This window comes from Bufo bufo, chromosome 9 (genome assembly GCF_905171765.1).
Source record: "Bufo bufo chromosome 9, aBufBuf1.1, whole genome shotgun sequence".
NCBI lineage: Eukaryota > Metazoa > Chordata > Amphibia > Anura > Bufonidae > Bufo > Bufo bufo.
The window spans coordinates 61,165,866-61,189,633 of record NC_053397.1 but is presented as its reverse complement, the minus strand read 5'-3'; the positions used below and the strand labels follow the sequence as shown (position 1 = coordinate 61,189,633).

The 23,768-nt window shown below is 43.5% G+C and overlaps 1 protein-coding gene across 2 annotated transcripts in view; it reads left to right on the top strand.

Annotated features, from left to right (window-relative positions):
- Positions 1–264: 264 nt before the first annotated feature.
- Positions 265–23,768, top strand: part of LMO4 (LIM domain only 4) — a 38,427-nt gene continuing 14,923 nt past the window's right edge. Inside the window, exons 1-2 of one of the 2 annotated variants that reach the window (XM_040407718.1) lie at positions 265–650; positions 3,291–3,529. In XM_040407718.1, coding sequence (XP_040263652.1) covers positions 3,294–3,529 — 236 coding nt within the window. In that variant the 5' untranslated portion in view covers positions 265–650; positions 3,291–3,293. Of the gene's footprint in view, positions 651–1,784; positions 1,930–3,290; positions 3,530–23,768 lie in introns of those variants that run through there. The other variant, XM_040407719.1, reaches the window with a different exon arrangement.

Genomic DNA, 23,768 nt, shown 5'->3' with positions numbered 1-23,768 from the left:
CGCTGCCGGAGGGCTTCGCTCCAGCCATGTCCCTGTCAGAGGCAGCGGCGGCTCAGATCTTTACTTAGGACTGGATCTCTCAATTAGAGGAGGGAGCGGTAAAAAAAAAAAAAAAACCGCCTCTTCCACCTGATCTTTCTCGGCGGTGTGCACTGCCCCCAGTCTCGGGCCTTCCCTCGGCTCCTTTTATTATTCCGCCCGAACAATCAGAAGAGGGGATTGGGCGGGGAGGAGCCGGGGAGGCAGCGGCTGCTGAGCTCAGTCTGTAACACATGTCAGGCTGGAGAGAGAGCGGAGAGCTCGGAGCAGCAGCAGCAGCAGCACACGGAGCCGGGGGCCTGCAGCAGCGCGCGGGGGACACTCACCGGCACCTACCTCTCGGGACCCTGCGCTCATCCCTTCCCTGGGGGCCGTCCAGGATCGGCCATCGGGAGCCACAAACACAAAAACTAAAAAAAAAACTTGCCCGCAGGATCTGGAGCTGGCGTTGTGGGGGGGAAAGCTTGGCTGCACCTTGGATCGCAGTAGCTGCGTTTTTTTTTGTTTTGTTTTTTTAAACCACCCTCTTCCTGGAGTCGTGCGTTCAGTACATTTGCCGCGATCCCTGCTGTGCGCGAGAGGGGGAAAATAAAACACACACAGAGGAAAAGGTAAGCCAAAGCCGGGAGTTTAAACGGTTAAAAAAACGAAAACCTTTAAAGTGCCTAAAAAAGTGCAGAGCTGCCTGGTGGCAGATAAAGTAAGTGATGGGGGGGGGGGGGGGGGGTACGTCCTGTCAGCAGAAGACCATGGTCAGCCTTCTCTGCAACCTCAGACACAACAATGGATTGCATTCAGCTGGCCAGCAAATGGAGAGGAGGGTAGACTTCAGATTTTAGGGGTGGCTTTGCACCCTGGCATCATGGGCAGGAGCACCCCTTCCCCCTTGTGCTGGCTCCTCAAGAGTCCTGGTGGCTCACTTTGTGGGACCCTTGGAGAAATAAGGAAGAAGAGTCTTCTTCTTTAGAAGACCTCTCCCTCTCAGATCTAGGTGGCAGAGATGTAGTAGAGCTTGGCTAGAAGGTTGGTGTCCTCTCCACTCCTTCCTCCGGTGGATTTTCTATGGAAAGGATTCCCTATGGTAATTGTAAATTGGGCGCTCGCCTTCTAGATGGGAGAACTGGGGAAAGCCATGTCCTGGCTCTACGTCTTTGAACTGGGAATCCACCGACTTGCCTAATTAAAACCCAGCTTAGTTTTTTTGTATCACAAATGACCCTCCTCCTCCTTCTTCTTGAAGAGATCTCCATTAAAACAGGAGAGCTTGCTGTTGCCTCTAGCTGCCTTCCCTCCCCAGTCCCTAAATTGCCTGACTCTATAATTTATGTAGCTGTTCTATTAAAGTTAAAAGGTTTTTATTTCCTCAACTGCAATGAAACTTGATGAGGAGCCCTCCCTATAAGTTCTCCCTGAGAAGTCCCTTTCTGGTCAGTAAAGAAGGATCCATCTCCAGTAGATGTAATCAGCATTAAGGTATTGCTTGTCTTTAAGAGCTTTACTTAATGTGGTTACCGGATGCCTGGCACAGTGTCACGTTTCTTTTATTATTTTTTTTGTATTTACCTTCCTACAAGGATTGAGGTCGGTCATAGGCAGTGCTTCGAGAAAGAAATTCGAAACGAAGTGGGGGAAGAAGGAGAGAGAGAGAGAGAGAGAGAGAGAGAGAGAGAGAGGAAAAAAAAGGACATGAAAACACTTGGTGGACTCTGGGCAGGAAATGCAGATTCATTTAGGGGTTGGAAGATGAAATTGTTACCAAAAGCCATTCGTTGAGTAATGCATCAGATAAATCAATTTACATAAAGGTATGATGCATTTGGGTACACAAAGATAATGGCTTTTAGAGTGGTTCCGTTTCCCAAGTCCTAGTGTTTTGTTACAGCTTAAAAGGTACAGTTCTGATGATAGCAGATTATGTGGTTTTATTTACTGTCCTTTTTGCAACAAAAAAATCTTCTTAAATAGGGCCATCCAACTTCACGGGCTCCAAACTTTATTATTTTTTTTCTTCTTCATGGGTGTCATAAAGACTTTTGTGTGTTTGTGCCAAAGAGGTGGCACGATGGCTATCATTCATGTTAGAAAAGTGGCATGGATCATTATTAGAGGCCATTATGGCACTTCACAAACCATTGATCCGAAGACTCAATTAGGTCATTCTTGAAATATGATATTTTGTGATGAAGTCCGATGTCCACTGGATGAAGATACAGGGCTGGCCTTTTAGTTTTGGGTTCTGTTCCTCCAAAGAAAGTTTAGAAAGGCTAAGGAACCAGGTGGATCTTAGCAGGGACCAAGTATTTAGGATGACAGGGTGACACTACCTACTAAGCGGGTTTATCTAGACCTACTTTTATCGATGGTCCCACATTTTAGAAGAGCCTGGTTTACGTGGCGTATGCTGGTTCCAAATGGCTGTATCAGTGATTCTACACTACTCCTAGGATAGAGATAAGGTTTCTCTCTGCTTCTGTGATTGTGTTGACAGATGTTAAATTCAAACCATAGCTTCCATTGTCTTCTGACTTTTATCTGTAAATTGGAGGCCTTTTGAAGGTGTCCATTCATTGCATTTAAATGGCTGATCAAGGACAGATTAGTGATACAAAAGTGTTATTTGTTTGTAGAGCAAGTTAGCAGGGCTTCCTAAAGTTCAACCTGGTTTATTTGCTCCTTAATTCCGAAATGACATTCATTGATTGCCTCCAAATCAAATGAGATTTCAGCTGATCCAACAATAATAGGAAATTGATTAAATGGCAAGCGTGAGAAAGGGAAAATAACAAGGAAAAACTTTGAAACAAAACCCCTACCCAACACGTTTTTACCCCTCACTGTCCTAAGTTATGATGAATTGCTGGTTGGTCATGTCTAGAGAAGACCTTGAATGATCCTAGTTAATATTAAATGGATTGATCTGTAATCCTCTTGAGGGAAACCATAAAGTTATTTCTGCTTTAATATGGTAGTACCAAACCCAGCTACTGTTTACCTCTTAAAGATATCTGGAAAGGTGTCCTCCTGAGGTCCTGACAGGGAGGAGGACTATCAGTAAAAGTGATCTGGTGGGTGGCACCTCTGACAGAGATCAGTGACCCCAAACAAAACAAACAAGCTCTTGCAGTCTCCATTAATTAGCTGGATCTAGTGATTTGCTACTGTTTGAGAAAGCCACGTGAAGGTTGAGGAGCATCCTCAATAACTTATCATTTTTCTTTCTCTGTCCCCTTTCTTTTGTTCTGTTTTTTCAGACCATGGTGAACCCAGGTAGTAGTGCCCAGCCTCCCCCTGTGACTGCTAGCACCCTCTCCTGGAAAAGGTGTGCTGGTTGTGGGGGCAAGATTGCAGATCGGTTCCTGCTGTATGCCATGGACAGCTACTGGCATAGCAGATGCCTTAAGTGTTCATGCTGTCAGGCTCAACTTGGAGAAATTGGCACCTCATGTTATACAAAGAGTGGAATGATTCTCTGCAGAAATGACTACATCAGGTACGTGTCTTTTTAGTCATCTGATAGCATTGCACCCATTGTTATCCACCTGATTGTTACTCGAAAGTAGACTATAGATTGGGACAAGACATTTGTCTGAGCCAAACCATGTGATGACATCCGGAGCTAATGTTTCTTTAGAAATCTGTGAAATATCGCAAGGTTTTTTCTGCACATAGTTTCCACTCCTCACATGATGGAACATGTAGAACGTCCTAATTACTAAACTGGTTTGGCCATCTTTGCATTCCCTCTTCCTTTTAGAAAATGATCCATTTCCTGACTTCTGGATGTAATCATCCTAAGTAATAACCCATTAATTGCACAAGATGTGAGCAGAGATTAATTAGATGTCCATCATGCTTCCTAATGTCATTTTAAAGATGGGAATCAATAAGGATAGTGTGCCTATGCGAGCCTTCCAGGTGAAACCAAGCTTCTTAAGTCATTAAACCGAAAGGCATTTGAAGGATTACATATTTAATTTAAGTGAACGCTTTAATACACTGATGCACCTGGATGCCCTGCACTTTTTTTTTTTTTTCTAAATGTATGTTTTTCAGGATTTCTTTTAAGTAGGCCATAAATAACCAATTTGGACATCAAACAAAAGTAGAAAACTCTTTCTTAAGATACTAGCTCAAGTTGGCTCTTGAAGTTTGGAATGTACTGGGGTAAGGTAGGATCCGGTTACGCCATCGGTTGGATTTGAGAACACTGTAGACCTCATTCAGTGCTAAACTGATGATGTCCAAATGCTCTAACCTACCGTATGTCCTGCCGAATCTCACTGTCCTCAATCAGCTAAATAGAAGTAATATGCTCGCAAAAAAAAAAGGCCTTTGGGGGATTGCAACATTAATTTCATTGAGTGTTTTTTTTTTTTTTTTAAGACTTAAATGTTGGGAAATGGGCACAAGCTTTAACAAACCGGAGTCCATTCTACACCTCTCTGTGGCTGCAAGAGCTACTGTAGGCTTAAGAGGATTTTAATTAAATGGAGCAGAACATGGGGGGGAAGAGAGCCATTAGTTTGAAGTGGAAAAATTGACACCACTGTCTCCATGCTTCCTATGCTACAGATGTATCTAGCAATAAACAGCCTTCTGTAAAAGCTAACTTCTGGGAACTAATTACAGAGTTGGTGTTATCACCTTGATGCTATCATTAGTGATATGGTATATGTGTTTTACAGCCCACATGTACTTTCAGCCTACAGCCCTACGTGTGAGGTTGTATTTCTCCTCTGTATTACATGGTGTTGTAAACCAGCAATGTCCATGCTTGACAGGGAGATAAATGGAGGGGTCTGTAGCTTTAAATACATACAGTATTCTAACAGGATGCATAATGTTCCCTTAACATCTAGCGTTAAACCTGGTCTAGAAGTACCAAACTTAAGTGTCATGGCCACATGGGCTTTGTTTACCTCAGCCCAGAGACTATATAGCGATCTGTAGAAGGATCTCAATGGGTTTATTTCATGTTCAAGATGGGCCTGGGTGCCTTTCTTGAAAGTTAGACTATCACAAGTTATGGGTACTCAATTTCTTGAGACGGGACCTTAACCCATGGATTTATTCTGATTGGCTTATTTGGAGTTGAGAAGCAATTTTTCCTCCAATATGGGGTGCCGGTAATTGGTGCCCACCTCATAGGGATTTTTGCCTATTTCTGGATCTCCGTGGTAGACCATAACCATAGTTCACTTGATGGACCTATTGTTTTTTTTTCAACCCTACCAACTAGGTTATTTATGGCTACGGCCACCTGTGCTTATGGCAGTTCATAAAGTTTTGGTCATCCAAAACGGGACATTCAAGAGTTATAGACTTAGATATACTCCCTTATTACAGCCTCTTCTGCCAGAACTCTGCTTCTAAGGTGCTAAGGTCTTCTTGCCTCCCCCCCCCCCCCTCCCTTCCATGATATATTTTTGCTTATTTCTATTCTATATCAATAAAAAAGGGACAGCAAAAATGGTGCGTTGATTACACAACCTACCGGGTATATTGGTTAATGATATGAAATAAAATGTCTGTGAAAAATGGGCAAACACAAAGGTAAAGGGGCAGGGCAAAATGTCTCGAGAGTTTGATGTAAGGATAGGATTGTCTTTGAAAAGCACCTTCTGAGTAAGGCCAAACAAAGTGCTTCAGCTCTACCCTTCATTTCGAGAAGGAGGGGGGGGGGGGGGGAGGTTGAAATCCACCTCTTCCATTAATGAAAGTGCTTTTGGAGGGAGACTGACATGTAGCTTACAATCATAGATTCAAGATAAAACAGCCCTGACAGTGAATACACACAATTAAAAGCTTTAATTAGTGACTCCTCCATTTTCTTTTAGTCCTGATAGGTTTTATCTAATGAGATCTGGGCCCTGGCTTAGATCTGCTCGGAATGACGTGTCCGAAATGAATGAGAGCTGCATTGCAAACAAAACATTTAATTAACAAAATTGGCCTGTAAGAGAGGGGATTATTAACCAGGGCTTGAGGATTCAGACTGTTAAAGGGCCAGTGTCTGATGACTGGGAAACATTAAAAGGATTTGGAGGGATGTTGATGTGATTACAGAGTCTTCGACGCTGTGCATGTCTAAAAATGATTGCCCGGGCGTCGTAGCGGCCGGCAAAACTTAAAATAAGCTCGAGTGCTTCTCCATCTTGACATACAGTAGGGTTCTGTTGATGGTTCCTGGCCATCGATTCTCCTTGGTTGATGGGTCACCTAGAGAATGACAGTCCGTTAATGCCTCGTGTGTCAGACCTTCACAGACCAGACTTCACGACTTTGCCCCTCACCAGTCAAGTCGTCACAGCTGCCCCTGTTCCCCGATCCACTCGGTGAAGTTCACATGAGAGGAGAAACCTAGTCTCCTTTCCAACAGTCCCAAGATAATGAATAAAATAATTAGAACCTGGTGTTACACTTAAGCATTAATAATGGCTGGTATCCCAGTTTAGACAGAGGTCTTGGTAATTGCTGAAGTAATACGTCTAGTAGCTGCCCCCACCACCACCCTCCAGCCCCTCCTCGTTTCTTTTAGAAGGAATCCAAGGGACATCATGCAGAGAGTTAATTTCCCTGGTAATCAACAGCAAGCTGCTATATTCAGGGAACGCTGTCCCTTTAATTGAACAGGCTAGGTAATTAAATGGCGTTTTTCCAATAGGACGTGCTAGGTAAATCTAATAGTTGGTTATTTAATATCACTTTGAAGTCTGCCCACTCGAGCACAATGACAGCGCAGGAGCATGTGAACTATTAGCTGGGAGAGTGGGGGGGAAAAACTGGATCTCAAAAATTAATTAAATCGCATGCAATTTAGGGGGAACGTTTATCTTGATTTGTCATAACAGAATTAATTCAAGGCCTCCAATTCACTTGGGGGCAGATCTGTTACTCTGAATTAACCAAGCGTAATTTGGCAGATTTTTTTTTTCTTTTTTTTTTTTTTCCTCTTCCCTCCTTTCTCTAATGTAGCTGCAGCCATTATGCTCAGCCCTTTTCTAAGTATCAATAGCTCCTAGAGCTTTTAAGGTGCCTTAGTATCCAGTTAGTATGAAGTACCTTTAATGGACTTGGCTCTTGGCATCACTTTGTAGCATTTAATACACCTCCCCATTAACCCCTGGAGAGCTGGAGGTTAATGCATTGCACTCCTCTGCAGAAGGGGCTTAAATGAAAAGGCAAGACTTCTGTAATTGCTTATAAAACCCGGTTAACGCTAAAGAACAGTGGTTTTATATGAAATAATGCATATGACCTTGAGGACCATAAATTACCCTTTTAAGGCGGCACAATAAGGCTATTTTAAGAGTGGCTGTGACGCTACCGGGAGAAGATCGATGGTTTATTAACATTTGGATATTTGTTAAGTTAGGAAGTGGTTATGCCAGGCTGATTATTGTCCGTAATGGCGATTATTTTTATTTTTTTAGAGCGAGGAGTTGGTATTTATAGCCTTGCTGTATGTATAGAAATGGCTGATGCTTGGAGGGATTATCTACAGAGCAGTAATTAAAATGGTAATTAAATTGATTAAATATGTAGGCATTTGTGTGGGGACATTAACTCCCTGTTTCTCATAATCGGAGATATAATAATAATTATTTTTATTATTGAATAATTATATTTTTGTTACATATATTTGCACCATTTTATTATATATATTTTAGCCAAAATCAATAATCTCGGTCTTGCAGGGCCAGGATTTGGCCCTATGTAAATCTGTCATTTGAGAGATGTTTTTGACATGTGGAAGTGTCCCATGGCCCATGATTAATGTGTGTACTTCTGTAGACTGTTCTATAATAGGTACCAGCACTGTGCTGGGATTGACCTGTCATATATGTGTATTACTTTTGTACTTTTTATAGAACTGAACACCAGATTTGACACCTATAACCTCCAGAATTATTATTATATTTTTTCCATGTACACCTACACGTTTCCGTGTTACATACAAAATCTAGAGAACGGTACACCCATATGTTAAAACCTCTCCAAAGACCACCTCCCTTTTTTAGACAAGATGTCCTGTGACAGATTTTCAGTGCCACCATATCGCCTATTATACATGGGGAGATCGCCCCCTGCCCAGAGAGGTTTTGCTGTATATTTGGAACTTCACAGCTTTGTATGGTGAGACAATTTTCATAATCGTAAAACTAAGGCAATGTTCACACACTGACAAAAAATTCTGCAATGGTCCCAGTCACCTGCATGGGGCTTGCAAATGTATATTGGGGTTCATATGTATAGAATGGACTTTCAGTGGCAGTATTTTTCAGATCGATCTTCCCTGTGTGAACACGGCCTCGTCCTAAGCCTCACCCTCATCACGTGCCATACCCTTCTTGGGGTACGGCCACACAGCTTTCCTGGTGCAGTTTTGGAACCCAAAACCCGGAGTGTATTTATAGAGAAGTAATATCTGCCCTTTAATACTTTCTCTCATTTATGATCCGCTCCTGATTTTGGCTTCCAATCCTGCATCGGACTGTATGCCCGTACCTCTAGTCCAGTGATGGCCAACCTCCGACACTCCAGCTGTGGTGAAACTACGACTCCCAGCGTGCTCCAGTTATTTCTATGGAGTTCCGAGAACAGCCAAGCAAATGTGCATCTTGGGAGTTGTAGTTTTACCACAGTTGGAGTGCTGGAGGTTAGCCATCACAGGTCTAGGGTAACTGCACTTTGTATGGAGAAAATCTGCACCAAAACCACACAAAAAAACACACACAACACATTTTTTATTTTTTATGCAATTTTTCTTTTGGATTTTCTGTTTATATTAACAGCTCCATTCAAGTCTAAGGGGAAAATCGCTTTACCGGGTCGGAATAGCCCAAATAATTGACATGCTGCATATTTCAAAATCCGTTTTTTCCACACGGGTAAAAAAGAAAAAAACAAAGTGGGCATGAGATTTGTCAATCTCATTCACTTTGCCGGTACTGTATTATTGCGTTGTTTGTGTGTTGTGTTTTTTTTTTTTTTTGCACGAAAATCCGCTTACAAAATCTGTGTGCAATCCGCATAGTTTTCAGGTAGCCTTAAAAGGGCAGAATCCGGAAATGTCTCCTGCGTCATAAGCAATTTTAAAAAAATGTCTCGATATAGCCTTGGCTGTCTGACCATTTTTGGGACCTTCTAGTTTTAAAAATTCTTCATATTGATTGCTCTGTCCCTAATTGTTAGTCTAGCCTTCTTCCTTGATTGGTTACAGAACCAGGATTGCAAGAGTTAATCAGCCATCTCTGTGGATGTAGGATGTCATTCACAACATAGGGAGTTCTCATAATATTTACTTTTGGTGACTAAATGTTTACATGGACTATTTTGTAGTTGTTGATGCTTTGTTACACCACCTATAGATAACACATTATATTCACATTAATAACAGCTCTTATACTTGTCGCCTGTGCATTAAAGGGAACCGTTCACCATGAAAATGTAGTGTCATCTGCCGGCAGGAGGAGCTGAGCTGACTGATGTATAGTGTGATGCAAAACTTGTAAATTTCTTTTCATTTCAATTCCTCCTCCTTCTGGGCTTTGAAGTCCAGGGGGGCGGTCCTATCTGTGATTGACAGCTACATCTGTAGACACAGTCATAGAGGCCAGGCTGCCGATCACTGGCAGGACCGATTCCTGGACTTCAAAGCCCAGAATGAGCAGGAATTGAAATGAATAATTTACAACTCTTTCCACCAAACTATATATCAATCTGCTCAGCTCCTCCTGCTCTATAACATGGTGACATGTTCCCTTTAACTCCAGCACTGTCTGTAGATTAGATGAGATCCAGTGACGCCAAGCAGTGGAGATCATTAAATGAAATATTTACATGGTGGCAATCTCTTATGTCAGATCTAGCTTTCCGAACAATGATCTGCCTGTAATTGTAAATGGTCTCCCTGTATTAGGCACATCTTGCTGTTTTGAGATTGATTGTGTTCCCCAAATGCTAAAATATTAACGATCTCCTCCAGTCTGAAGACCTTAGCAGAGGAAACTGAAACCATTTCTGTCATCACAATTAAGGAGTCCCCTGGCTTTAATTAGCCTGACCTGGGGTGTATCTTCCCCCCCCCCCCCATAGCTGCAGTTGAAGAGGAGGGGAAGCAAAAGCCCATTAAAGTCCAGACTGAGACTGATAGCTACTTAATTGAGCACCTAAAGCCTCGAGCCTTTTAAATCAAACACTGTCCTGCACAATCCCCTGGTTAGATAATTAACTCTCCTGCCTCACAGAAACTCTGCGAAAACAAGTTTTTAGAAAAGGCTACAGTTACATAGTTGCCTTCATTCTTGGCTCGAAGTGAAAAGCAATTACTTCTCCTGATTTACAAGGGTTTACATTCACTGAGATTTTTCAATTTCCAGAAAATGATATAATTAAATATTTGGCCCATACAGGACTGATGTGAACGTTCTCGTGAAGGCGAACTGACCAGTGCACTTACGTAAAGGGAGCGTGAGAAAGAGAAAAGGCTAACCTAGCCTACTGGACGACTTTGGGGGGGGGAATGGGGTTTGACCTACAAATGACCTTCATACGCCAAGACTGATAACCAACATCCAGGCAATTAAAAGAGAACAATGTATTGTGTTGTGTAGCCAATATGGTCTTGGGTGGTTATTTCATACAAAGGAGTGAAGACCACATGGGGCATACAATAGAAACCTTGTTTGAAATGCATGGTCCATTGACTGTATTTGTTGCCGGACGTGACCTGCTTGTGTAGGACCCCCCCCCCTATTTTGCTGCTTAGTGATCACTCATTTTGTTACAGTGGAAAAGGTGTAGCGTGCACCCGACAGATGGTTTGTAGTGATGACCTTGTGCCTGACTGTAACGCAACACACGCAACACCGGTTTGGGATGCGGGGGGGGGGGGGGGGGGGGCAGAAGGGAGTACCTGGTCGGGGTAGCAGGCTCGAAGTTGGATATGTCTCGCTCTGAACTTCTAGCAGGTGACGGGTTTCTCTAAAGTTATTGATAGTTTTTACATAGAGGCAGCGCCTTAAAATGTCTCACAGCTCATGATAAATGTCTCAGATGTTAGACTGTAATAAGACCATTACGCACAATGTTCTTTGTCTCACCTGTCAATCGGGTACTGTACAACGACGGTGCAGAATTTCACATTGATAACCATCTGACATACGTGTCTGTCGGGCCACGCCCGCTTGATGGGAACAAAATGTAAAGGTGTCAAAAGTGGATGTGTTAACAAGCCACATAGGAAGTCGCTTGACATTTTTGAGGACCCTTTCAGCCCTATAGAATACACACAGCTGTCTCCGCCATAGCTGTGGGGAAAGAGGAATTTATCGACTGCTTTACGCCTATTTTCTGGCATTTAAAAAAAGTCTTGCCGCAGGATGTATCTGCACAAAAGTTTGCAACATTGCTTCGCTCTTGCCAATTTTGAAAAGCGGATGGGTCGTATGGAGTGGGAGCGAATGTTTCTACAGGTTTATCATCTATCTGTGTGTTTGCGCCTCGTTTTACACCGCCCTCACCACTTTTCCAAAAGGGGGTGGGAAACAGGCACAGTCAACCGCTGAGACAAATTTATCTTTATGCCATTTATCTGGTGCAAATGAAGCCAGAAATCTATGACCGCTCTGAGCTGCCGTAGAGTTCTGGTTAGGCCCACGGACCGCCAGAGGATGCCTCTAATTTTTGACTGGGTGTGCGCCTCATCCTAAATTAAGCACATCCTCCAGCATTGCGGGGGGTTATGAAGACCGGCGCAAAAAGTGTCTGTCTTGATGAATTTATTATTATTATTATTATTATTATTATTATCCGGCTATGGGGCAAATCTTTGCTAAGTTCAGGACAGTCCAGGCTAGGGCATTTTTTTTTAAGCAGAGTGGGACTTTTTCATAAATTTGACGTAATACACGCCAACAATTTTTTTTATTTTTTTTCCCCCCTTCTCTCTAAGGCTGGAGTATGAAACACCGGTTATAATAAACTTGGACCGTAGTCTTGTTAGTCTTGAGCTCCACAAAAAATGAATGCGACCTGTCAGCAACTTGCTGTGATTTGGCCTTAAACCCATCCAGGTGTGTTTCATGTCGCACGCCACTTACATTCTAGTCAGTGGAGTGAAAGTCAGGTCTGGATTTTTTGCGACTGTTGCAGCGTGTCGCACTTGGACGCGATTGTTGGATCCAATGCTCGTGACTTTCATGGCACCGTGTAGCCCCAATCCTAGAAGTTTCCATAGCAAGTTTTGTAGCTTCTTTACATTGTATCACTTTATTTTGTAATTGAATGCGGAGTCCTGGTAAAGCGCTTAGGAATCTGTAGGCTGCCCCCTATTGGTTTATACTAGAATATATATATATTACTGTCTGTCCTTTTTTATGACTGGAACCAGCGCTAATTGGTGGTCTAACAAGTCATCCAATGCTTGTTTAAAGGACCTCTCACAAACTGAAAGGGGTCGTGGTCAATTGTTAGCACACTGCCCATCCCCATTTAGTCCCATGTTTACGCAGAACGTGCTGCCAACGTTCTGATGCCCACATGAAAGATCTGATTAGTCACCAAACTATGCTGATTTGTCGACTGATCGCTGACTGATCACTTCCCTTAGGGTACTTTCACACTAGCGTTTTTCTTTTCCAGCACTGAGTTCCGTGCTAGGAGCTAAATACTGGAAAAAAAAACTGATCAGTTTTATCCTAATGCATTCTGAATGGAGAGCAATCCGATCAGGATGTCTTCAGTTCAGTCTTTTTGACTGTTCAGGACGGAGATAATACCGCAGCATGCTACGGTTTTCTCTCCAGCCCAAAAAACTTTACACTTTTTTTTTTTTCCATAGGAATGTATTAAATACCGCAATGCTGGATCTGTCCTTTTTAAAAAAAGGCCTGGATCACTCTGCCGCAAGTGTGAAAGTAGCCTTAGGTCTCTGCAGTGTCAGGTGTAGTTTACCACATAGGTGGATGTCATTTATAGTTGATCCATGAGGTTAATACTGGGAGGGTCTCCTATTCTATAAAACGCAGAACAATACCCCTTATAATTAACCGTTTCCTGGAAGTAGAAGATGTGGGAGCAGCACTCCAACTTCTGTCCCTAATTATGCTGGCGATCAGGTTTGGCCTCTATAGAAATGCCAGGTGTGCCTATTTATCATATCCATCCCGAGGAGTAGGACTTATTAATATGTGAGCTTTGTGCGTCTGAACTAATTACATTATGAAATGCAAGCAGAATATTTTCTGTATTTTATTTTAGTCTGTCCCTGTCCACCCATTTAGAAGACATGACCGTACGAATCGGCTGACGGCACGGATTTGGCGAGCAAAGTTTTATGTCAGGGGTCCCCCCTATTGCACCTTTCAGCTCAGCCACTAAGTTCCGCCATGTTGCTCCTCTGTCAGCTTAGCGGTGTTTCCGCTGCATGGGCTGTATGTCCGCCCCTTTTAGTCCTCCACTCATGGTCCGTGATCTCTGGGGTTTTTGCGGTGGTAACGTCTGCCCCTGGTTATGTAAAAGTAGGGTCTATAGGGTTGCTTAAAGGGTTTGTATGACATTAGAAGTGTCTGCAATACCGGACATTGCTTATGGACAAGAGTGGCGCTGTTACTGGAAAAAATCAGCAGATGAACCATATGCAGTACAAATGTGTTACCACCAGCAGTCACTGTAGTCTGGGATCATATAGTCCATCTTGTGTCCAGTTTGATGGGTCTGATCATTACCTGCATCAATACCATTGGACATTCTCGAGTGGATCGTAGCAAATATTGATACATTTAAATGTATCAATATTTGCTACGATCCACTCGAGAATGTCCAATGGTATTGATGCAGGTAATGATCAGACCCATCAAACTGGAATTAAGCAGGTGGAATTTCCTAGAAAAAGTATAAATGCACAGTAGAGGTAGTCCCTATCCGGGTCTAATCCCAAGTTCCTTGGTCGCCCTCTGGACGTCAGACGCCTTGGGTGACGTGTAGACATTGTCATTCTCTGTGTACGCGGCGGCTCCTAATGGAAAGGTCTGGAGCCTGGCGCTGGCTGCATTAACACGAGGTAAATTGACTGTGTCCGCATGCAGAACACCAGACGGCACAAGTTTAATGTGGCTTACCAACTTGTATAAAGGTCCAATGATTCACTTAAGTGACAAACTGTTAACGGTGGAAGAAAAAGATGACATTTTAATGACTTCTAATGACGATGGCCGTGCATGTGATTCTCCGACGGCTCGGGTTGTGTCCACTGTAACGCTCCCCACTAGAGAGAGGGGCGCTTATTGGAAAATATTTTGTAATCTGCACGTTGGATGTGAATATATTCTCCATTTCCATGTTCCTGTAATGTGATCTGCAGCCTGTGCCTCTCTGTTGTGGGACCACAAATCCCAGCATGCCCTTCGAGCTGTCCTAGCATGATGAGGGTAGTTTCTTTACAGAGCAGCCAGGATCTGAACGTCTTCATGGAATGACATTCTTTGTGTGTTCCTTCATATAACCACGACTACTGGACGTATTTCATGGCTCCATTGGGACTTCCTATAAACCCCATGCATCATCTGGATCGGCTATGAGCAGGGTTATAGCTCTCCCGATTTGTCAGATTGAGTAAATAATTGTATACCCCATAATATGAGAATTCTGGAGCACCTTTTCTTCTAATTCCTCTAATATTCCTACTAGAAATGTATAAATACATTGAAATCTGGGGTTGGGGGCTCTCTAAGTGCACTCCTACTGTCCTGTCAGTGCTACAGTGCCAGAATGTATACAGGCAGACCCCATTGAGGAGTGTAAGGCCCCTTGCAGACGAGCGTGTCCGGATGCGTCCCGGTGCATTGCGGCAAACCCGCGCGAGTAGGTACGCAATTGCAGTCAGTTTTGACTGCGATTGCGTTCCAATGTTCAGTTTTTATCGCGCGGGTGCAATGTGTTTTGCACGCGCGTGATAAAAAACTGACTGTGGTACCCAGACCCGAACCTCTTCACAGAAGTTCAGGTTTGGGTTAGTTGTAGTGTAGATTGTATTATTTTCCCTTTATAACATGGTTATTAGGGAAAATAATAGCATTCTGAATACATGCATAGTACAAAAGGGCTGGAGGGGTTAAAATTTTTTTTTTTTTTAACTCGCCTTAATCCACTTGTTTGTGCAGCCGGCATCTCTTCTGTCTTCATCTGTGAGGAATAGGACCTTTGATGACGTCACTGCGCTCATCACATGGTCCATCACTATGGAAATGGATCATGTGACGGACCATGTGATGAACGTAGTGACGTCATCAAAGGTCCTATTCTTCACAAAAGACAGAAGCAGATGCCGGGCCGCGAACAAGTGGACTAAGGTGAGTTAAATTATTTTTTATTTTCTTTAACCCCTCCAGCGCTATTTTACTATGCATTCTGTATTCAGAATGCTATTATTTTCTCTTATAACCATGTTATAAGGGAAAATAATAATGATCGGGTCCCCATCCCGATCGTCTCCTAGCAACCGTGCGTGAAAATTGCACTTCATCCGCACTTGCTTGCGGATGCTTGCGATTTTCACGCAACCCCCATTCACTTCTATGGGGCCTGCGTTACGTGAAAAACTCAGAATAAAGAGCATGCTGCGATTTTTCACGCGACGCACAAGTGATGCGTGAAAGTCACCGCTCATGTGAACAGCCCCATAGAAATGAATGGGATTCAGTGCGGGTGCAATGCATTCACCTCACGGATTGCACCCACGCGGAAATCTCGCCCGTGTGAAAGGGGCCTAAGGGTAACACCCAGTTGACAGTTATTTATACACGTCCAGGAGGGATAACAGAGGAACAGCACAACACAGAGTTCGAAGAGAAGATGCTTCAGAGCTTTCTTATGGGCAATACAAGAATTTACTAAATCCGACCTGTCAGGAGAGGTAATGCATGTCTACTCTCCAAAATAGGGGGTTTGTTTTAGATTTCAGAATAGTGGGTGGAGCAATGCAAATGAGAGTACTCTTCAATTTGCATGGGCCCACCCACTCTTCTGACATCTAAAATAAACCCCTTATTTCTTGTGTTTAAAATATACAAAAAAAAAATCTAAATTTCCCCATCAATCTGCACTCAGTACCCCATAATGAGAAAGTGAAAATAAAATGTTCTAAATCTTTGCCAGTTTATTACAAAGGAAAAACTAAAATCTCACATGGGCATACGTATTCAGACCCTTTACGACACTTGATGATTACCTATGGGGGGGCCTCCGATTTGAGATGTTTCTACACCTTGATTGGAGTCCACCTCTGGGAAATTCAGTTGATTGGACATGATTTGGACACATCCCTGTTTACATAAGGTCTCACAGGTATCATGGATATAAGAGCAAAAACCAAGCCATGAGGAGCAAAGAAACTGCCTGTAGAGCTCAGAGACAGGATTGTGTGGAGGCAGAGATCTTGGGAGGGGGACAGAACAATCTGCTGCAGTGAAAGTTCCCAAGAGCACAGTGGCCTCCATAATTCTTAAATGACGGAAGTTTGGAACAATCCAGACTCTTCCTAGAGCGGACCACCCCACCAAACTAAGTGATCAAGGGAGAAGGGTCTAGGTAAGAGAGCCCATCTTGCCAAATTAAAGTGGTTATCTGCGCTCATTAAAAATCTCAGCCAACCCCTACAATAACACATCATCTTATATTCGCCTGTGTCTCCCACTCTCTTCTCTCCGGCCCTGCTCCCATACATGCACATTTAAAGACATACGGATACGGAATGTGAGCTCTGCAGCCAAGCACTGTACCCTGCGGTCTACCACTGTACTAAGCACTGACTGTCGTCTCATGGACATCATCCCTGACACAGACGTGGGAAAAAGGCTTTAGTTGTCATTTAGTGTTGAGCGAATCGAAGTATCGGAAGTGGAATTCGATCTGAATTTCAGGAAAAATTAGATTCGCCGCTAAGGTGTGTGTATGTGTATATATATATATATATAAGAAAAAAAGGGGGATGGCAGCACCGTCACAATGAAAATTGGAAAAAAGGGTGCACAGGCCCAGTGTGGATATAAGCCAATCCAACGAAATATAGAAGATGAAAAAGGGCAGCACTCCACTGGATAAAAATAAAACAAACTTTATTTACCCATAAGGCTGTAGCGACGTTTCGGCTCTTACACAGGAGCCTTCCTCAAGGCTTGAGGAAGGCTCCTGTGTAAGAGCCGAAACGTCGCTACAGCCTTATGGGTAAATAAAGTTTGTTTTATTTTTATCCAGTGGAGTGCTGCCCTTTTTCATCTTTTTTATATATATATATATATATATATATATATATATTTATATATTTTTTTTTTTTAATGTTAACCCCAGAAAACCCAAAATGATGATCTGGCTATCGCAGTTCCCAGTACATACAAAGTAATTTGTCACCATTATTTGTGAAATTCAGCAAAGCGTCCAAATCCCATTTTTCATAACTTCGCACATCTCTAGTTGCCATAGTGAGACCTAGCTGATGCAGAACATCTTGTAGCTTGATGTCCTCAGCCGATCCTACACAGGACCTGCTGGTGGTTACATCTAGCAGCAGGATGTCACAAGGACCTTCTAAAGTAGTTTTAGGCACTTGGGATCCCTTCGTTTCCTACCCTCGCCCCGCCCGCCTCGGCTCTCCCCTCTGTGTCATGCAGCCAGAGGCTTCTGTGTCCGGAAGTACCACGTGTTCTGGGCTCCCCTCCCCCCGCTCCCACCACCCTGAGCATTCTGCAGGAACGTGTCAGCGTGCGATCCCGGGCCTCAGACTAATTAGTTTTGAAATGGAGTTTTGATTGAACTCTCCAAATCGATGCTGCTGCAAAATTTGTTTCTCAGGCTTCCTATTAAAAGCCATCTTAAGGGGCAGTTTTTACTACTCTCCCTGTCGTTCAGTCGATACATTTAATAACAACTTACAGGCTATTCTCAATAAAGTGGCGACAGCAAATTAGTAGTTTGAATACGACAAGCCTCCTGCAAGATCAGATTCAGAAAACTCCGGGCAATTAGTTTTTTTTTTTTTTTTTTTCCCCTCTCTCTTCCTTTCCTAAGGAGGAAGCATGTTTCTGTAATGAGAAGCCCTCGGCGTGGCGAGCACTCGTGATTAACCCCTGCTGTGCTGCCAGGCAGAGCAATACATTCCGACTGGGTGGCAGGGGGACAGTTGCGGTCTCCGCTATTGTGTGCTGTAGACCACCATTAATTATCTTGAAGGCTGTCTCTTCAACCGCAGGACAATTCAATTGCAGAACCTCTTTAAAAGCTCGCCGGGCATTCCTTGGTTTATTTCAGAGATGTCCTAGGGGTAATCGAACTTGAACAAGGCTTTCTAAGCGATTATTGAAAGACGGGCCTGGTTTGGAAAGTTGTAGGTGGGCAGCCTTTTAATGGATTTATTTCGTAAACCGTGTGGGTGTTTTTTTTTTTTTTTTTTTTTTTTATGTCTCCGGCTTTTAACTATTGAGTTCTTTGGAAAAAAAAAAAATTTTTTTTTACACTGCATTGGTTTGATTGAACAGGTTATAAATTTTCGAGGGACGTTCCTTCATCGATGGGGAAGTTTAAGGCCTTGTGCACACTGCAGACTCTGTGCCGCTATATGGTGCCCTGTATGAAGGCACATTACGCCGATATTCCACCCTAGAAACAAAGCTTCTAGGGGAATATACGTCTCTAAGACGACATACGATAAGGAATTTCTGTCCGGAATGTGACCTTATGAAACATTTTTCTGAAATTGACAGATACAGAAAAGGGCGGTAGGGGCATACAACTCTAAGGCTGTGAAAAGCTTTGTGCTAAATACTTAAAGGGGTTGTCCAACTCCTTGATGAGTGTCTTAAATTATACCCCTACCTTGCTGACCTGTGGAGTCATACATACTTGCCTGAACCCCGCCGCTTGGTTCTGGGTCCATCAGTGCACCACACTCTGGTAACCTGCAAGTAAACTTCCAGCGTGAACGGTGGACACATGCGCTGTTGCAGCAAAAGACTTGCTGCAGCGGTGATTTGTTCCCCTTCAAAGCGACAGGTGACCCAGCGACGTGCCGCTTGGGGGACGAGAGCAGTGGACCAAAGAACCGGAACCGAGCAGCAGGTAACCACGCTTGACTCCATAGGTCTGGTCGGGAGTGGGAGAATTTAAAAAGCTGGACCTGTGGATTGAGACCTGTGGTTGCGCATACTTGCCTACTCTCCACTGCTTAGTTCTGGCTCTTTTGGTGCACCTCACACTTTCCCACATTCCGGTACTTTCCTGTAAACTTCTGGACAGTTGTCACGTGCGCTGCTGCCACGACCAGTGGCTGGCTTCAATGGTAACATGTCCTCCAATCGGCAGGTGACCCAGTGAGGTGCCACTTGAGGGATGAGAGCAGTGGACCTAAGAAACTAGAATCTATTGGCAGAGAGCTTGAATCCACAGGGACAGGGCAGTATTTAAAAACTTCTAAAAAGCTGGAGAACCCCTCTAAATTTCTGTTGCCTATATATTGCTAAGACCTTCTACAGCTCTGTGTAGAGGTAGTCATCAATTCCTCTTCAAAATTGGGCTCACAGTCCAATTTCTCTGTCTCCGACACATACACCATGGCCAAGCCAATTCACCTATTGGTATGTTTGTAGATATTGTTGAATCATGTAAAAAATACTTTAAAAAAAAAAAAAACTGTTGCATGTAAATGGCTATGCTAACAGTTTTATACTTTCTTGCGATACGGGTCTCATAGATGGGACCTGCACCTATTGGACATTTGTGGCATATCCTGTGGATATGACGTTAGATGTCCAGATGGAATAAGCCCTTTTAAAAAGGGTTTTCCCAGAATCAACACTTATAACCTATAAAGGCACCTTTTACACAGGCCAACAATCGGGGCGATTATTGGGAACGCTCCTTCTCGATAACCGCCCTCTGTAAAAGTCCCACGATCACCTGATGATTGAGCAACTTTTCATTTCTTGGGTTGAAGCATCAATGATGCGGGCTCCAAAATCATCCTTTCTGGGCCACAGACCATGCTGCAGACGGTGATCTGCTGCCCAGAAACAATGACTCTGCATGGGGAGAAGCGTTCCAGTAGTGATCCATTGTCCTCATATAGAGGAGGTGGTTGCTCCATCTAAAATGCAGCTCACAGCTCCACTCATGATCAGGCAGGTGTTGGGAACAAATAATTTGTTCCCGATAATTGCCTGCACAGTCTGATTGCTGGGGTCCCATCACTGGGTACTTGCATACAACTGAAAAGACAGAGAGAGGAATTTATTACCTGCTGTATGCCACAAAAGTTGGCCAAAAAGTTTTTAAAAATTTTGCCCAAGTGCCATTTGTGCAGGAAAAAGTGACGTTTTACGCTATGCTTACCACTTAGGGCTCATTCAGACGGCCGTATGCTGTCCGCAAAAATACTGAATGCTATCCGTTTTTTTGCGGATCCGCAAAAAAACGGATCTGCAAAAAAACGGATAGCATTCAGTATTTTTGCGGACCCATAGACTTCAATGGGGCCATGTCCTGATTTTCACGGACAAGTATAGGACATGTTTCATTTTTTTTTGCGGATCCGCAAAAAAACGGATAGCATTCAGTATTTTTGCGGACAGCATACAGCCGTCTGAATGAGCCCTTAATTGAAGTGGGAGGGAGCAGGGCCTACAGGACCTGACAGATTTAATACTCGCAATTGACAACTGTCATAAATTGCACCGGAAACCTACGTCTGCTCCTAGCGGGCCTAGATTTCGGTTTTTGGCGCACGAACATCCCTGCACTTTTGAATAGGTTTGGCGCATCTTACTCCACCATATTTCTTTTTTATTTTTATTTATTAAGACCTCTGTAAGAAACGCCAATCTTAATAAATTCCCCCCATGGAATATTCCTTTTTGTACGTTTTCTCAAGTGTTGGATGCCTTCAGTCCGTGGAAAGACGACAGTCTGCAATCGCGAGAAAGGGGGTAATATATAGACTTTAGAGTGAGAGGAAAATTCCGTGTTCCATCAGGTGCACTTAAGGTCATGGAAATTTTAGAAATTTTATGTATGTGTTCTCCCAGAAAGATGTGTGGTTTGTGGAGATCAGAGGTGTAATTTGAAGCCTTTGGTCCTATATTTAAGCCTGCACCTAACCACTAGTTGCTATATACAATATATATGATGTCATGTTGTATAGGCCCTAAATATATAGACAATAATAATTTTATTCAGCACAGTGCATAATTATATCAATCGCATGTTATGGCATTGACTCTCTAATTAACGTCATAATTCTAGTTCTCAAAGCCAGAACATCTTTATAGGTTCAGAGGCTCTTAACCAGTTTGAACCCATGGGACAGGTTTCTGGAAATTGAGAGGTTTTAGTTTTTGTTGCCCATAGCAACCAATCATGGAACAGCTTTCATTTTTCAAGAGCACCATAAGAGATGATGAAAAATGTAAGCCCGCCCCTGGAAACGTCTCCAAAACAGTGCAAGACTATATTAAGCCCCACCCATTTTAGGCCCTGGACCGCCAGAATTTGCAGAGGAGTTTTCTGAGATTCTCATGCTGATGACCTATCTAGAGGAGATTGGTGGGGGTCCGACACCCAGGACTAGTGTTGAGCAAACACTAGTGTTGCCCCGTCTCTGTACAACATTCAAATGTATGGGCTTCGCGGAGGAGAAATTAGTTAAGTTTGAAGTCTCGCGAGACTTTGGTGAAAAACTTCGGCGGCATTTGATTGTACAACTTAAAAACCGTTTTAAAACTGCAATCCGAAGTCAGCTTTGGTACCGTACAGCATTCAAACAAAGTTTGGAACGACGCGACTTTGAATCTATGATTCGAAGCGCCCTTCACTCAACCCTCCAATCAGCTGTTTGAGAACGTGGGGGCACCCACAGTAGCACCACGGCCTTCTCTCACATGGCCTAGGGGCAGCTCAGCAGATTGCTGTACAATGTACGGCGCTGTGCTTGGTGAGCAGGGAGAAGGCCTCGGCGCCCACAAGAGCGCCGCTGCCTTTTCAAACCGCTTCGGACCTCTTCCAATTAGATAGGTCATCAGTATTTTAAAGGGGCATCCAAACCATAAAACATGGCCTATATATAGATTATACTTGCCCCGCTCCCCGACACCTTTGACGCTCCTGATCCCCGCAGGGCAGCTGCTGCATCTTCCTGTCGCGCAGATCAAAAGCTCCGGCAACGGGGGGGGAGCAGCCAATAACAGACGGGGATGAGCCTCCCTAGCTTCATGGGGATCAGGAGCAAGCCAGTTGCCGGGGAGTAGGGTAAGTATAATCTATGAGGGGCCCGGGCATTGGGGAGCATGTTTTATAGTTTGGGTAACCCCTTTAACTCTCGGAAAACCCTTTTAAGGACAAATTAAGGGGGTTGGGTATCCCCTTCCCCCCTCTTGGGCAAACCTGCTTCCTGGCCTCGGCTGTTCCACTGCCTTCCCAGAATGTAAACCTCTTCAGTGGCTGAGGTGGCGACCTGATCCATTTGCGCCAAGTGACCATTTGACATGACGCAAGGGGGAGTAGGTCACTGCTGCGGCCAGTTATTGGCTGCAGAGGTGTCAAGACGGAAGCTTACATCCTGGGAGCGGAACAGCCAAAGCCAGGGAGAAATGGAGCCAGGAGCCCAAAGTTGCACAACATGTTAAATTCACACTCTCTCTCCTTTTCAGACCCGTTGCTATGGGCAACTTTTCCACTTTTGCGCATTTTATTATTATTATTTTTTTTTTCCCACAAGGCCCATTGTATAGTCTTATTAGGCAGGAGAGAATGGAACACCATTGTCCTTTCATTGTCGTGCCTTCAGCGCTCTAATCCACTCGAAATAATAGGCAAGCCAATCTGAAGATTCAATTTAGGATCCGCATAAGCTTTCCCTTTAAATGAAGAGGGGGGGGGGGGGAATCGTTCAGTAATTAACATCTGTCCATTTAGAAAAGACTTATCCTTGGGTTCTAAATATTATGAGCCAGCCACTAGTGCCTCCTGAAAGGCGAAATGTCAAACGAAATTAACTTTTCGCTCTCGTGACGGAGGTAGAATGCAATCTTCATTAACTAACGTGTGCCCTGTTTTGGTGAGTGCTTAAATGCATTAAGAAATTATGTATATCAATTTTTTTTTTCTTGCACATCCCCCCTTTTCTACACTCTTCTCCACCCCCCCTATGGCAGATGTTGTGGTCTCATTTGATTGCATAGGAAAACTGCAGTGATACAACAAACACCCAGAGAGATATGATGACAAATGGGTCCAGATCCCGGTAAATTACTTTCAGCTCAAATCGAAATTTCATTCAGTTTGTTGCTAGCAGAGATGAAGTAATCTAAATTGTGGACTCAGGAGCAGATAGAGGGAAGTCGGAGCAAGCATTTCATTATCAAGAGAGAGAGAGAGAAGGTTAGAATGAAAGAGATGAGCGGAGGCAAATCTAAAGTGTTGACACTATGATTGAAAAGGTTAACCCATACACATTATATATCAACCTGGATAGCAGTGACTTCCTAATGGAAACTCTGCTCTGATGGCGGTTTGCTAGAGTTTCAATACACAGAGCATGATGTCTTCTTAGATATACAATCAAATCCCCTTAACCCCTTTGATGACTCATATCTCTTGATATGATTAAACCACAAAAAAAAGGAGTTCTTCTTCAAATAATTTCAAGGACACAATGCATTTAAACTCCAGTCATGAATTGTATC